Source organism: Macaca fascicularis, chromosome X (genome assembly GCF_037993035.2).
Source record: "Macaca fascicularis isolate 582-1 chromosome X, T2T-MFA8v1.1".
Lineage (NCBI taxonomy): Eukaryota > Metazoa > Chordata > Mammalia > Primates > Cercopithecidae > Macaca > Macaca fascicularis.
The window spans coordinates 79,367,942-79,384,611 of NC_088395.1; the positions used below are offsets into that span (position 1 = coordinate 79,367,942).

General features: G+C 39.0%; 1 protein-coding gene across 6 annotated transcripts in view; it reads right to left on the bottom strand.

The window, feature by feature from the left end:
- Positions 1 to 2,510: 2,510 nt before the first annotated feature.
- PHKA1 (phosphorylase kinase regulatory subunit alpha 1) overlaps positions 2,511 to 16,670 on the bottom strand; it is a 130,559-nt gene continuing 116,399 nt past the window's right edge. For 4 of the 6 annotated variants that reach the window (XM_045384155.2, XM_045384154.2, XM_045384153.2 and 1 more), the window contains 4 exons: positions 16,372 to 16,542; positions 7,885 to 7,938; positions 6,043 to 6,243; positions 2,511 to 4,817 (listed from right to left, as the gene is read on the bottom strand). In XM_045384155.2, coding sequence (XP_045240090.1) covers positions 4,644 to 4,817; positions 6,043 to 6,243; positions 7,885 to 7,938; positions 16,372 to 16,542 — 600 coding nt within the window. In that variant the 3' untranslated portion in view covers positions 2,511 to 4,643. Of the gene's footprint in view, positions 4,818 to 6,042; positions 6,244 to 7,884; positions 7,939 to 8,363; positions 10,247 to 16,371; positions 16,543 to 16,670 lie in introns of those variants that run through there. The other 2 variants (XM_074029334.1, XM_065538208.2) reach the window with 1 other exon arrangement.

Here is a 16,670-nt window from a genome sequence, read left to right on the forward strand (position 1 = left end):
TCTGGACGACAGGAAAAGTCTTGTTTCATGTGTCCTTTCTGATCTAGTAACAAACGGCTGAATGGTTCTCAACTGGAAACACTATCCAAGTACCCTATGCAATGTGGCAAGATGATTCAGCTATGGAGAAAGATAAATTGTTGCACAATGCTCTGTAATTGGCAACCTATTCCTGCAGCTAATCTCAAAGGGAGGCTAGACGCTTGCTCATGGTTAAGAAAGCACAAATCCGGCTGGGCGCGGTGGCTCAAGCCTGTAATCCCAGCACTTTGGGAGGCCGAGACGGGTGGATCACGAGGTCAGGAGATCGAGACCATCCTGGCTAACACGGTGAAACCCCGTCTCTACTAAAAAAATACAAAAAACTAGCCGGGCGAGGTGGCAGGCGCCTGTAGTCCCAGCTACTCGGGAGGCTGAGCCAGGAGAATGGCGTGAACCCGGGAGGTGGAGCTTGCAGTGAGCTGAGATCCGGCCACTGCACTCCAGCCTGGGCAACAGAGCGAGACCCCGTCTCAAAAAAAAAAAAAAAAAAAAAGAAAGCACCAATCCTGCCACAGGTCCCTCACCTCAATTTTCCACATTCGTAATACCCATATGGTTCTTAAATTGGGAAGATATCCCTTCTCAATGTACTGTATTTGCAGTTGGAGGACTTGAGATCAGAGAAAGTAGGTTCAATCTTGCCTTCAAAGCTTGCTAGGGTGAAGTTACTTGACTGGGCAAGTTACTTGACTCACTTTCCTCAATCATTATTGCTAAAGCTAACATTTGAACCGGTAAGTTCAGGTTGGGCTGTGCCATTTCTTTTGGTGCTTTCCCCTGCCTTTCCCCAGAAGGGGAGGCAAACAAATTACAAGGGCACCGCCCTTCAGTGAATGAGCAGTCTTCTCTGCTCATTTCACTATCTGTCCAGTGACATTCAACTGTCTTCAAGTGACCCTTGTTTTCACACCACTCCCTTAATGTCATTTTCCTTGGAGAGTGTAGTTGTTGAGAATGTGAACTCTGGAGTCAGACTGCATGGGTTCAAATTCCAGCTCTATTACTTATTAGATGATTGATTTGGGGCAATTTACTTAAACCCTCAGTGCCTCAGTTCACTTACTTGTAAGATGGAGATGGCAGTATCTATCTTACATGGCAATTGTGAAGATAAAATAGCTCATGCTAAGTGCCTATATAACAATGGCATTTGGTATGTGCTCAAATATTGGTTATTTAAGAGCCATTATGCCAAATAATTCTATATTTAGTGGGGAAGGGAGTTTCCCCCCCACTGTCATCCTTACCCCCATACCACTACTGCACAAGTACTACTAGTGGTTTGAGAATAAGTTCTTGGTTTTTTGGCTTAGCCTTAAAAGAAATCACACATCAGCTAAATATAGGGGTGACCATATCTTTCAAACTGAGACATTTTTTGAGAGTGACACAGTGTTATTGATAATTATGCCAGTAAGACAGGCATAAATGGGGGCTGTCCTGGACAAACCAACACCTGAGGTTACTCAAGTTAAAAAGGAAATGAAGACCAAATGTGGAAAATACTATCTTAATCTCTGCTGCATTAGTGCAGATACTAGGTACTTGGTAAACAGAAAAAGGAATGGCAGAGGTTTTGCCAGCTGTGGTGAAGAATGACTTTTGCCCCACCAGTTGTGTAAGATTCCCAGAATGTAGTAAAATTTCATTAACCAGGATGGAACTGTGGAGACAATGTTCATCCTTGCTGAATAAATCCTGTTATAGAAAAGGCTAACAAATAGCATAAACAAGATTCTGCCAAATATTTTTAATATTTAGAAAAACAAGTTGTTTTAAAATACCCTTCATTAGGGAAGAAGCACCATTTGTACACAATTGAAATGCTGAGTAAAAATCTGTTTTATTCATTCATCAGAAAATGTTCCCTACAGGCCAGGTGCGGTGGGTCACGAGTGTAATCCCAACACTTTGGGAGGCCGAGGCAGGTGGATCACCTGAGGTCAAGAGTTCGAGACCAGCTTGGCCAACATGGTGAAACCCCATCTCTACTAAAAATACAAAAAAAATGAGCTGGGCGTGGTGGCACATGCCTGTGATCCCAGCTACTCGGAAGGCTGAGACAGGAGAATCGCTTGAATCCGGGAGGCAGCGGTTGCAGTGAGCCAAGATCAACCCACTGCGCTCCAGCCTGGGCGACAGAGCAAGACTCTGTCTTAAAAACAGAAAAGAAAAGAAAAGAAAATGTTCCCTATAGATGTCAATAAGCCCGCTTGAATTTAGTAAGCCTTGTTTGAGTGGGTATGTATTTGAATGATTAAACTGCATTTATTTACATATATTATCTAACATATTATAAATGTATTATATACTATATATGTACTATATATTAATATTATTCTACTTCAAACCAATGAATGAGCTTTGACTGTACTGTATAATTAAGCAGAGTATGTAGAATAAAGCCAGGAAATAAACTCCAATCACAAAAACACATGTAAAGTTTTACACATTGGCACCAGACATGATTTAATTGGAAATTCTTATTATTTATTCTATTTTCAAAACATAAGTGCTTTTTGAAAAAGTCTAACATGTCTTTTTAGTACCACACACTTAAAATGAACAAAATACAAGTAGAGTTTTCTTAAAAGTTGCTTTAAAAGTTAAATACCACTGTATGGGGACCATAATGATACAATTTCGTAAACTCAGAGAAATGCAGCCCTTCGAGTCAGTTCAGGCGAATGAGTGGATCTTTTGCCTGGGGCACTCCAGATATACTCCCTGAGATTGGGGTACACTTACAGCCAGTGAAAAGACAAATAGTTTCAGAACAGGTTGTAAACTTTCTTTAAAAGTGTCCAGAAAATAATGTAGTCAGAAAGCTACTTACTGTGTGTTTCCATTTGCTGAGAGAAGTGCTGAAAAGGTTGGCTGTACTCTCTTTGTTTCTACTATCTGTATTCTATCACCCTACTATATACTTACTTATTCATTGTATTCATAAGATTGTCACTGGTTCTGAAAAAATTGTTTAGAGAGTCCCTCATTCCCACCCTCACCATTCCCATTATTGGGGAAAAACCTTAGAAATCCAAGATAAAGGAGGGGGTTGAAGTAGGAAGTTATCTGAGTGCAAACAGGGAAGTTAGCAGAGTCTCTATGCACAATTCAGAAGAAGGAAAGTTAGGAGAAAGATTTGTCAAGCAAGGTTACCTACACATGGGACCAAGGAAGAAGACTAAAGCTATTCTTCCACCAACCTGTGTGTGTCAATCTGAGTCCACAGTTACACCCCCTCTCTCACATGCAACATTCTTACTCAGTCCATCAAATGTAGATACAGATTGACATACAGACACATCAAAACTGCTTACATTCATAAAAATTCCCATGTATGCTTACACACACACACACACACACACGCATGCACAAATATGTGTCTTTATAAGAAACAGACATATGCCCACAGATACCATGTATATAGGGATATGTACACTAGAATTAGGAAGTGAAGATATATATGAAAAAGTTTAAGAATAGATGGGGGGTGGGGTGTCAGGGAGTTGAGTTGGATGTGGTAGAAAGTAGGTGAGTGAGACAGAGACCAAGAGCACATGAAAAGAATGCTAAGTAGAGCAGCTATAGACTAGACTGCTGAATTTATCTTTGCTCAAGACAGAGGCTTCAAATTATTGTCTGTGTTGTGTATTGGCCCATTTTTCAAAGGCAGGGATTAGGCATATAAGGCTGTCTTCAGGGAACTAAGCCACCTCTGATTCCCTCTCTCTTCCCCTATATATAAGACATTGTCTAGGCATCTTTTCTTCTTTCCCTTCCTCTCTGGAGTTGGGCTCAGGGCTCCATTTCTCTGGGTTATTCTGCATTTTCTGCTGCAAATACATCTCTGAGTACCAACAACCTTTAGAAAATGTGATTTCAAGTGTTAGTTCAGAAATTCTTAAATATGCACACTGCACTTGCATTTTTGGATATTTCACCAAAGCGAGAGAGGCATTATATGTGCAGACACAGACAGGGCAACCAGTAGAGACAATGATTCTACACAGAAACAATTTTATCACTCAGTGTGAGGCAACCGGTAAGTAAGGAAGAAAACCATGATCCAGTACTCTCTTTTCCTAAGAAAAGGCACTTAGAATAGATAATTCTAATTTATAGAAACATAAATACTTAACAATTTAGAGTTATTCATTTGAAATAATGTCCCAAAGTATCCACCACTCATATACACAATAAAATCACAAATAAGAAAAACCAAGCTTTAGGAATAAGTTATTATTAACACTTGCTCCCCAAACAGGAGTTAGAAAACTATGTTGGTAACAGATCTAGAGAATAAAAACACATGCAAACTTTTATGGATGATGAAAGAAATAAAGCCAGTCATGACAGGCCTGCTTGAGTGTTCATTATACTCATAAGATTGTCACTGGTTCTGCAAGGTGAGCCTCCAGGTAAGTGTTCACTTCTTCTAAAGTAGTTAGTTTATCGAAGAAGTTCTCTCTTCTTGGGAAGGATGGGACAGAAAGGGGCAGGGTCAGAGTGATTAGGCAATAACACTTTAGTTCCATGCACAATCAACCGAGGCAGGGACCAACTGTCAAAAGGCTCCCAGAAGCCAGGAACCAAAGCCCTCATTGCATGGCACAGATGCTGTGGGGCAGGAACTCCTGCACGTAGGTGGCGGCTGCCTTGGAGAGGTAGGTCATGGTGCCAAACCTGCCACTGGGTGCACTGTCATACAGAAGAGTACAGATGCCAGATGCGGGATCCTTTGCCAACATGATATCATCTGCGCCGAGGGTTTTCTGTTTGGTTTGTAAGGGTAGAAGAACACAGGTGAAAGGAAAAATTACTAATCCTACTAAGTAAAGTCCTGATCAATATAATTCAGAACCTCCTCCCCAACACCAATTAGTTGGGCCCTAGGCTGTTTATCCAAGAAGAAATAGGATTATGGACGAAAGGGTGAATATGAGTTTGTATACAGGCATTTTTCACTAGGTCCCCAAATCATGCAAATTATTTAAAAATTATTAATTGTTTAGAATTTTCCCCATTATGATCAATTTCTAAAAGTTAAATATAATCATTAATCTATTGAGTCATACCTATTAATAGACAAATGTTAACACAAATCACCCTAGTGGAGTTTCGGTCTGACTCCTTCTAGTACTACTAATTTCAGCTTGTATTCTTTTATGCTGCATTTGATCGTGATTTCTTTCTAAGACGACTTAATTCAAATAGACTAAGTTTTCTGAGGCTAGAGGTCTATGCCTAAAAGGGAACACATTTTTAGATACATAGACTGACAGCAATCCAGAATATTTAATATTAGAATTGTCCTGGAAAAACCTGGATACTTTTCTTTTGCATTTCCTCCCAAGGGCTAACAGAATGAAAACACCAATTACATGTTTTGAAAATTTTCTTATTGCCAACAGTACCTGTCCTTCACTTATGTGCCCTGTGAATACAGGCAACATTTGGGACACTTTCAATAGTTTGTGTTTTTGAATGTGGATAATTTCCTGGAAGAAGATTTATTAAGATAATAAGAAAAATGTAGAAATAAAAATTTCACTTTCTTATTTTCCTATAGGTGAGTAGCAAAAGCAAAAGCAAAGCAAAACCAAAACCAAATCTCTTTTCCTTAATAGTTCAGAAAGGATATGCCATCCAACAGTTTCTTATTAGGTCCTTAAAGCTACAAAAAGCATTGTGATCAGAAATTTGAAACATGATGCTAATGGTATGCTTCAAGGCCTTTCAGGGAAAAGCATAAAACCTCCTGAGTTCCAGGCAACTTTACCCTCTAACACAAACCACAAAACACATGGTGAAAGACAGAGGTCTTCCTGCTGTCTACTTCTTTTGCAAACAGAGCTCAGAGCCACTACAAATGAGGCCCAGAAAAGAAGTATGAGGAGGAGGGCACAAGAAGGTGACCACGGCTCCTCAAAGACCTCTGAATGTTATAAGGTTAGAGTAAAAACATTTCTCTATTGCGAAAACAACAGGTTTGCCTACCTGTTCTTGAAGGAACAAGTCATTGGCAATATGCACTATCTTTTCCACAGCAATGATGCTTCCGATGCTATGAATTTCAATATCTGCCAGCATGGTAAGGACAAGGATGGCTTCAACCAACAGCTGGCGGTACTCTGGCTGAGGTACACGATTCAGGACAGACTCCACATGAACAGAGAATTTAATCTCACCTGGAGTCATCTGTGATAGAGAAAAAGAAAATCACTTCCTAAGAGTCCATCATCCAGGAGACATCAATTACCTGCTCTGAAAGGCAGTAAAAACACTGTAGCCATGAGCATCGATTCAGCCCCCTTCAAAATAATTGAATAAGTAAACTGGTTCAATCTTTTTGGAAGGCAATCTGGCAATGCATAACAAGAGCCATGAGTGTCCATGCCCTCTAACCCATAATCCTATTTCTGAGAGTTCATCCTAAGATAGTAATTCAAAAGAGGAATGAAAGCTCCATATAGAAAAGTACTTATAGTAGCTTTAGTCACAAGTGTAAAACTAGAGGTAACCTAAACATGGGAATGGCATATCATGGCATAGCAACTTCATGCGTTTTTACATGACTGTTTATTAAAATCTGATGACTGTAAATAAAGGAAAAACTTGGGTAAAACTTAAAATTGTATGTATAATACATAAAAATTAGAATTATGTAAAACATCGCATACTATTAGATTAAAAAGGGCATTAAGAAATGTAAAGTTATTTGGGGGTGAAGGGGATTGAGAAGTATGTTTTGATAAACTTGTGTTGAGTATATCCTCTAGGGAGGCAATGTAGATTTGTAGTATAAAGACTTGGGTTCAAGTCTTATCTTTGTTAGTTACTAGTTATACAACCTTAGACAATTAATCTCTAAATTTGTTTCCTTATCCATAAATTAGGAATCATAATTCCTTCTTTGCCTATTTTACATAATGGTGTTTAAGACCAAATTTAAAAATGTAAAAATAATGTTTGGAGACTCTTAAAGGTACTATTCAGGTATGTATTATTAATTATATGAACATTTCACTCTTGCCTAAATGTAGAGAAAAGACAAATGGGGGACATGGCATTCTTGATTAGAGAAAAGGCCTGTAGGCAATAGTGAAGCCCTGAAGCATAGCATTAGCTTTCTGTACCTTTCCCCCAAGATCCTATCTGCAACAACCCCAGCATTTTTGAGAACTTTCTACTATTGAATCTTACTACTTCTATCATGCTAACACTAGCTCCTTTGTTGAATCTGTGTAAAAGCTAGTTTTTATAATTTTGGACAAAAAGGAAAATATAAAAGCATCTGATAATCTGTGTCTGTGGTTCATGGTAATGTTTTTCAACCATGGTTATATATCAGAATCATTCTACAGATTAAAAAAATACAGATGCTATGCTCACGTCCCATCCCTGGAGATTCTAATCCACTAAATTGGAAATTGGAACCCAGGTTACCCCAACATATAGTTGTAGCTAACAACCACTGGTTTATGTTCTAATGGTCTACAAACATCCTACTAGAGAAAGGTGGCAATGTGAAGGACGGGGCACATGAGAAGTCATGCATTGTTAGATTTCTATCCCTCTGCCTTATCTAACCCTCACAACACTCACATAAGCCAGCCTAACTTAAACAACCATTAAAAGAATTTGTCTTCATATAAAGTAATCCATAATTATTCTATAATATTATCTTTCAATTAAAAAATTCTCTTTTCTTCAAATGCATTTCATGTTCAGTTGATTTATAAAAGCATAGATCTGTCACTTTGAAAAGTAAGTGATCACTGGGATACTTTAGCCAGAAAAGTTATCAGTCACATAAATGTGCATGACAGAGACTCTTACCTCTCTAGTGGTAGAAGAAGGAAGGACAAACCCTTCCACAGAAAGTCCGTGACACTGCAAAACAGAAAATAAACCATGTCACCAAAAACCATATCATCAAGGATAGACTAACAACATGGAGGCTGTAAGGAGACACTGTATTTCTAAGTGTGCTTCATGTGGTATATGCTGAGTAATCACAGGCCAGCAAGGGGCTCTGCAGTCCAAGTGCCCTTGCCATGGGTTGTGATTCCTAAGTGCCGAGATGCAGGATTGGACTATAGGAGACCTAAGGTTCATCCTCTGCTTAGGGAAATGGAATGGGTAGGAAAGTTCCATCTTTTGGGATAGACTAGTCCCAAATATTCAGAGACTATGTAGAAAGATATCATACTCGGTCCCAGGACCATCACAACCAGGCCTTTGAAAAAATTTTTAGGCCATAGGAAAAAACTCAAGACATGCATTTATTTATTTACTTATTTTTTAGCGAGCAGAAGTTTTTTTTTTTAAATCCTTGTATTTTTTTTTTATTATTATACTTTAAGTTCTAGGGTACATGTGCACAACACACAGGTTGGTTACATATGTATACATGTGCCATTTTGGTGTGCTGCACCCGTTAACTCGTCATTTACATTAGGTATAGCTCATAAGGCTCTCCCTCCCCGCTCTCCCCACCCCACGACAGGTCCTAGTGTGTGATGTTCCCCACCCTGTGTCTAAGTGTTCTCATTGTTCAATTCCCACCTATGAGTGAGAACATGTGGTGTTTGGTTTTCTGTCCTTGCGATAGGGTTTGGTGAGCAAAAATTTTATTTACACGTTGCATCCATAAGCATATATATGTATTCTTGTACAATTAATTTCGAAAAATGTGTAAGAAATTACTATAATTTGTTAATAAACCAAAACACATATTAAAATCAAGGGATTTTAGGTAATTCATTTTGTGGTGTTCTCAGTACAAATGGTACACACCTGACTTGAAACATACAAAAAGTATAAACTACAGCAGTCCAAAATGCAAGCATTAATTTCATGGCACTCCGACAGCTATGAAATTTGTTTAACCCAACATGTATGCTTATCACAACATTCTATAAGAATTTTTCATCTGTGAATGTAGAGTTTGGATCACTTTTCAGAAATGGCAAGTACGCATTTTGCCATGTTATGATTAATAAAAAGGATGTTTATTAAAAACCTTGGGTCTCCATTCCAAGATGGCCAAATAGGAACAGCTCTGGTCTGCAGCTCCCAGCGTGATCAACACAGAAGATGGGTGATTTCTGCATTTCCAACTGAGGTATCTGGTTCATCTCATTGGGACTGGTTGGACATTGGGTGCAGTCCACAGAGGGAGAGCCAAAACAGGGTGGGGCATCGCCTCACCCGGGAAGCACAAGGGGTTGTGGGATTTCCCTTTCCTAGCCAAGGGAAGCCGTGACAGACTGTACCTGGAAAAATCGAGATATTCTCACCCAAATACTGTGCTTTTCCAATGGTCTTAGCAAATGGGACACCAGGAGATTATATCCCGTGCCTGGTTCGGCAGGTCTCATGCCCACCGAGCCTTGCTCACGGCTAACCCAGCAGTCTGAGATCGAACTGTAAGGCGGCAGCCTGGCTGGGGAAGGGGCGTCCACCATTGCTGAGGCGTGAGTAGGTAAACGAAGCTGCCAGAGAAGCTGGAACTGGGTGGAGACCACCTCAGCTCAGCAAGGCCTGTTGCCTCTGTACATTCCACCTCCTGGGGCAGGGCATAGCTGAACAAAAGGCAGCAGACAGCTTCTGCAGACTTGAAAATCCCCGTCTGACAGCTCTCAAGAGAGCGGTGGTTCTCCCAGCATGGTGTTTGAGCTCTGAGAAAGGACAGACTGCCTCCTCAAGTGGGTCCCTGACCCTCCTGGGTAGCCTAACTGGGAGACATCTCCTAGTAGGGGTTGAATGACACCTCATATAGGCAGGTGCGCCTGAGACGAAGCTTCCAGAGGAAGGATCACGCAGCAGTATTTGCTGTTCTGCAGCCTCTGCTGGTGATAACCAGCCAAACAGGGTCTGGAGTGGACCTCCTGCAAACTCCAACAGACCTGCAGCTGAGGGACCTGACTGTTAGAAGGAAAACTAACAAACAGAAAGGAATAGCATCAACATCAACAGAAAGGACATCCACAACAAAACTCCATCTGTAGGTCACCAACATCAAAGACCAAAAGGTAGATAAAACCACAAAGATGGGGAGAAACCAGTGCAGAAAAGCTGAAAATTCTAAAAACCAGAGCGCTTCTTCTCCTCCAAAGGATTGCAGCTCCTCGCCAGCAACGGAACAAAGATGGATGGAGAATGACTCTGAAGAGCTGACAGAAGTAGGCTTCAGTACCTGAAAGTGACAGGGAGAATGGAACCAAGTTGGAAAACACTCTTAAGGATATTATCCAGGAGAACTTCCCCAACCTAGCAAGGCAGCCCAACATTCAAATTCAGGAAATACAGAGAACACCAGAAAGATACTTCTCAAAAAGAGCAACACCAAGACACATAATTGTCAGATTCACCAAGGTTGAAACGAAGGAAAAAATGTTAAGGGCAGCCAGAAAGAAAGGTTGGGTTACCCACAAAGGGAAGCCCACCAGACTAACAGCGGATGTCTCAGCAGAAACTCTACTAGTGAGAAGAGAGTGGGGGCCAATATTCAACATTCTTAAAGAAAATAAATTTCAACCCAGAATTTCATATCCAGCCAAACTAAGCTTCATAAGTGAAGGAGAAATAAAATCCTTTACAGACAAACAAATGTGGACAGATTTTGTCACCACCAGGCCTGCCTTACAAGAGCTCCTGAAGGAAGCAATAAACATGGACAGGAACAACCAGTACCAGTCACAGCAAAAATATGCCAAATTGTAAAGACTATCAATGCTAGGAAGAAACGGCATCAACTAACAAGCAAAATAGCTAGCTAACATCATAATGACAGGATCAAATTTACACATAACAATATTAACCTTAATGTAAATGGGCTAAATGCTCCAATTAAAAGACACAGACTGGCAAATGGGATAAAGAGTCAAGACCCATCAGTGTGCTGTATTCAGGAGACCCATCTCACGTGCAGGGACACACATAGGCTCAAAATAAAGGGATGGAAAAAGATCTGTCAAGCAAACGGAAAGCAAAAAAAAGCAGGGGTTGCAATCCTAGTCTCTGATAAAACAGACTTTAAACCACCAAAGATCAAAAGAGACAAAGAAGGCCATTGCATAATGGTAAAGGGATCAATTCAACAAGAAGAGCTAACTATCCTTAATATATATGCACCCAATACAGGAGCACCCAGATTCATAAAGCAAGTCCTTAGAGACCTACAAAGAGACTCAGACTCCCACACAATAATGGGAGACTTAAACAGCCCACTGTCAATATTAGACACATCAATGAGACAGAAGGTTAACAAGGATATCCAGGACTTAAACTCAGCTCTGCACCAAGCAGACCTAATAGACATCTATAGAACTCTCCACCCTAAACCAACAGAATATACATTCTTCTCAGCACCACATCGCACTTATTCCAAAACTGACCACATAGTTGGAAGTAAAGCACTTTTCAGCAAATGTAAAAGAACAGAAATCACAACAAACTCTCTCTCAGAACACAGTGCAATCAAATTAGAACTCAGGATTAAGAAACTCACTCAAAATGGCACAAATACATGGAAACTGAACAACCTGCTCCTGAATGACTACTAGGTAAATAACAAAATAAAGGCAGAAAGAAAGATGCTGTTTGGAACCAATGGGAACAAAGACACAAAGTACCAGAATCTCTGGGACACACTTAAAGCAGTGTGTAGAGGGAAATTTATAGCACTAAATGCCCACAAGAGAAAGCAGGAAAGATGTAAAATCGACACTGAAACATCACAATTAAAAGAACTAGAGAAGCAAGAGCAAACACATTCAAAAGCTAGCAGAAGACAAGAAATAACTAAGATCAAAGCAGAACTGAAGGAGATAGAGACACAAAAAACCCTTCAAAAGATCAACTAATCCAAGAGTTGTTTTTTTGGAAAGATCAACAAAATTGATAGACCACTAGCAAGACTAATAAAGAAGAAAAGAGAGAAGAATCAAATAGACACAATAAAAAATGATAAAGGAGATATCACCACCAATCCCACAGAAATACAAAATACCATCAGAGAATACTACGAACATCTCTGTGCAAATAAACTAGAAAATCTAGAAGAAATGGATAAATTCCTGGACATATACACCCTCCCAAGACGAAACCAGGAAGAAATTGAATCTCTGAATAGACCCATAACGGGCTCTGAAATTGAGGCAATAATTAATAGCCTACCAACCAAAAAAAAGTCCAGGACCAGATGGATTCACAGCTGAATTCTACCAGATATATAAAGAGGAGCTGGTACCATTCCTTCTGAAACTATTCCAATCAATAGAAAAAGAGGGAATCCTCCCTAAGTCATTTTATGAGGTCAACATTATCCTGATACCAAAGCCTGGCAGAGGCACAACAAAAAAAGAGAATGTTAGACCGATATGCCTGATGAACATCGATGCGAAAATCCTCAATAAAATACTGGCAAACCAAATCCAGCAGCACATCAAAAAGCTTATCCACCATGATCAAGTCAGCTTCATCACTGGGATGCAAGGCTGCTTCAACATACACAAATCAATAAACGTAATCCATCACATAAATAGAACCATCAACAAAAACCACATGATTACCTCAATAGATGCAGAAAAGGCCTTTGACAAAATTCAAAAACCCTTCATGCTAAAAACTCTCAATAAACTAGGTATTGATGGAACATATCTCAAAATAATGAGAGCTATTTATGACAAACCCACAGCCAATATCATACTGATTGGGCAAAAATTGGAAGCATTCCCTTTGAAAACTGGCACAAGAAAGGGATGTCCTCTCTCACCGCTCCTATTCAACATAGTGTTGGAAGTTGTGGCCAGGGCAATCAGGCATGAGAAAGAAATAAAGGATATTCAATTAGGAAAAGAGGAAGTCAAATTGTCCCTGTTTGCAGATGACATGATTGTATATTTAGAAAACCCCATTGTCTCAGCCCAAAATCCCCTTAAGCTGATAAGCAACTTCAGCAAAATCTCAGGATACAAAATCAATGTGCAAAAATCACGAGCATTCCTATACACTAATAATAGACAAACAGAGATCCAAATCATGAGTGAACTCCCATTCTCGATTGCTACAAAGAGAATAAAATACCTAGGAATACAACATAAAAGGGATGTGAAGGACCCTTTCAAGGAGAACTACAAACCACTGCTCAGTGAAATAAAAGAGGACACAAACAAATGGAAGAACATTCCCTGCTCATGGATAGGAAGAATCAATATCATGAAAATGGCCATAGTGCTCAAGATAATTTATAGATTCAATATCATCCCCATCAAGCTACCAATGACTTTCTTCAAAGAACTGGAAAAAACTGCTTTGAAGTTCGTATGGAACCAAAAAAGAGCCCGCATTGCCAAGTCAATCCTAAGAAAAAGAACAAAGCTGGAGGCATCATGCTACCTGACTTCAAACTATACTATAAGGCTACAGTAACCAAAACAGCATGGTACTGGTACCAAAACAGAGATATAGACCAATGGAACAGAACAGAGGTCTCAGAAATAACACCACACACCTACAACCATCTGATCTTTGAAAAATCTGACAAAAACAAGAAATGGGGGAAGGATTCCCTATTTAATAAATGGTGCTGAGAAAACTGTCTAGCCATATGTAGAAAGCTGAAACTGGATCTCTTCCTTACACCTTATACAAAAATTCATTCAAGATGGATTAAAGACTTAAATGTTAGACCTAAAACCATAAAAACTCTACAAGAAAACCTAGGCAATACCATTCAGGACATAGGCATGGGCAAGGACTTCATGACTAAAACACCAAAAGCAATGGCAACAAAAGCCAAAATGGACAAATGAGATCTAATTAAACTAAAGAGCTTCTGCACAGCAAAAGAAACTACCATCAGAGTGAACAGGCAACCTACAGAATGGGAGAAAATTTTTGCAATCTACCCATCTGACAAAGGGCTAATATCCAGAATCTACAAAGAACTTAAACAAATTTACAAGAAAAAAAAAATCAAAAAGTAGGCAAAGGATATGAACAGACACTTCTCAAAAGAAGACATTTATGCAGCCAACAGACACATGAAAAAAATGCTCATCATCACTGGTCATCAGAGAAATGCAAATCAAAACCCCAATGAGATACCATCTCACACCAGTTAGAATGGCGATCATTAAAAAGTCAGGAAACAACTGGTGCTGGAGAGGATGTGGAGAAATAGGAACGCTTTTACACTGTTGGTGGGACTGTAAACTAGTTCAATCATTGTGGAAGACAGTGTGGTGATTCCTTAAGGATCTAGAACTAGAAATACCATTTGACCCAGCAATGCCATTACTGGGTATATACCCAAAGTATTATAAATCATGCTACTATAAAGACACATGCACACGTATGTTTACTGTGGCACTATTCACAATAGCAAAGACTTGGAACCAACCCAAATGTCCATCGATGATAGACTGGTTTAAGAAAATGTGGCACATATATACCATGAAATAGTATGCAGCCATAAAAAAGGATGAGTTCATGTCCTTTGCAGGGACATGGATGAAGCTGGAAACCATCATTCTCAGCAAACTATCACAAGGACAGAAAACCAAACACGACATGTTCTCACTCATAGGTGGGAACTGAACAATGAGAACACTTGGTCACAGGGTAGGGAACATCACACACCAGGGCCTGTCATGGGGTGGGGGTCGGAGGGAGGGATAGCATTGGGAGAAATACCTAATGTAAATGATGGGTTGATGGGTGCAGTGGGCCAGCATAGCACATGTATACCTATGTAACGAGCCTGCACATTGTGCTCGTGTACCCTAGAACTTAAAGTATAGTAATAATAAAAAAAATTTTAAAAAAACCTTTACAGAATTTAAAGAGTATTCACACAAATCAAATTTGTCGTTCCTAGCACACCAATACTTTTAGAATTTTAAAGTCATTTATAGAACTAGCTGTTGTTCCTTATTACAGTATTCAACAAAACTATCTGTCACTGGGTATAACTCTAAGTATCTTTATAACAATGCTTTCAGAAATGCCAATTTTAATTACTGTACATTGCATGTTGTATATGAGAGATATTGGTTTATGAATGATTCAAAATAATATATTTTCATTTAAATTTTAAGTGCTTTTCTCTGAATATGAAGTCTTAATATGAAAATGAAATCAAGACATGCATTTATCAGACATGTATCATTACTACATTTTCTAGTTAAGCATCCCATCCCCCCATAAATACTCTTAGCCTGCTCTTGTTTTTCCATAGTACTTATTGTCTTTTAACATTCTAGATACTTTGCTTATTTACAGTTTATTATTTATAATTTGTTTCTTCCTAGTAGAATATAAGTTCAAGGAGAATGAAGATTATTATCTGTTTTGTTCCTTGCTGTATGAGCACATAGAACATTGCCATAATCCATGCATAACTGAAGAGATAAATTATATTTATCACCATTGTGCTATAGAAGTTAGCTGCAAAAAAAGCAAGTTCTCAGTACTCTTCAAAAGGAAGATTACCAGAGCCCATAGTCTGAGGAATCAACTTTTACCTTTCCAAAAGATCACCTGATTCTGTCCTTGGAAGAATATCAGTGCCCAGAGGGGAAAAAACATAACTTAAGGGTTTGAAGTCCTGGATGAAGTGAACTTCAGGTCCTTATTAAAGCCAATGATATAGAAAGTGGCACCTAAGACACTATGAATGAGACCTATGCATGAGCACAATAGTCTACTTGGCCCTCTAAAACTGTCAACACCATAATAGTGTGACATGCCCTTAAATTTCTTTGGCCAAATAGGCCTTCAAAAAAAAAAATGTTGGTCACATCAAAGAGTCTCTGAACTATTACCATCATTATGACTTTGCATTTATTTAGTAATTTTCATCCAAGAAAAAATATAGGTAAGAGCTCCTAACACAAACTCCCCAAGTACTGCATTTGTTTTACTCTACTGATACTTGGTTATGAATAGCACGTTGCTACAAATAACATTTACAACCCTCCACAGCTACATAGAAAGTTAGCTCTTTAGTACCAAATTCATTTGATTAGCAGCAAATGTATCAATGTCCAACTGTGGCCAAAAGCAGAGAAGTGATGATTTTAAAAGTCCAATTTAGAAACAAGACTATGGCAACAATAATAGAAAGAGATTAAATTATTAATAATGCCACAATAACAAATCAACTGTTTCATTTTTATGTTTTCTTCTTGGTTTTGTCTATATGAGTTATGACTTTTACATAATTGCAGTGATTATATTACAGTCATGTCATCCCTGCCAAGGAGACTGAGAATTTCAAGTGGGAAAAATGAGACATCAACAATGTATTATGCTCACCTTCTGCAAAACTTTCCATACTTTTTGATAAAATCCAACTGGGACTCTATTCAGTGCCCCATCCAGCCTTCTTCGGCGTTGCCATTGACCTTGACGACTATCTTTAGATGACTGCTGATCATATGCACCAGGAAAGGACCCACTACTTGGAGTCATAGAGGTTCCAGGTGACTTGGAAGAGGAGAGGAAAGAACATCAATCAAAAGTTATCTCTGTTTCTATGATAAAGTCGTTGAACTTTATAGTGAACAATAAACATACTCTGCAGAATTATAAACCAAATATTAAATGGAGCAGCA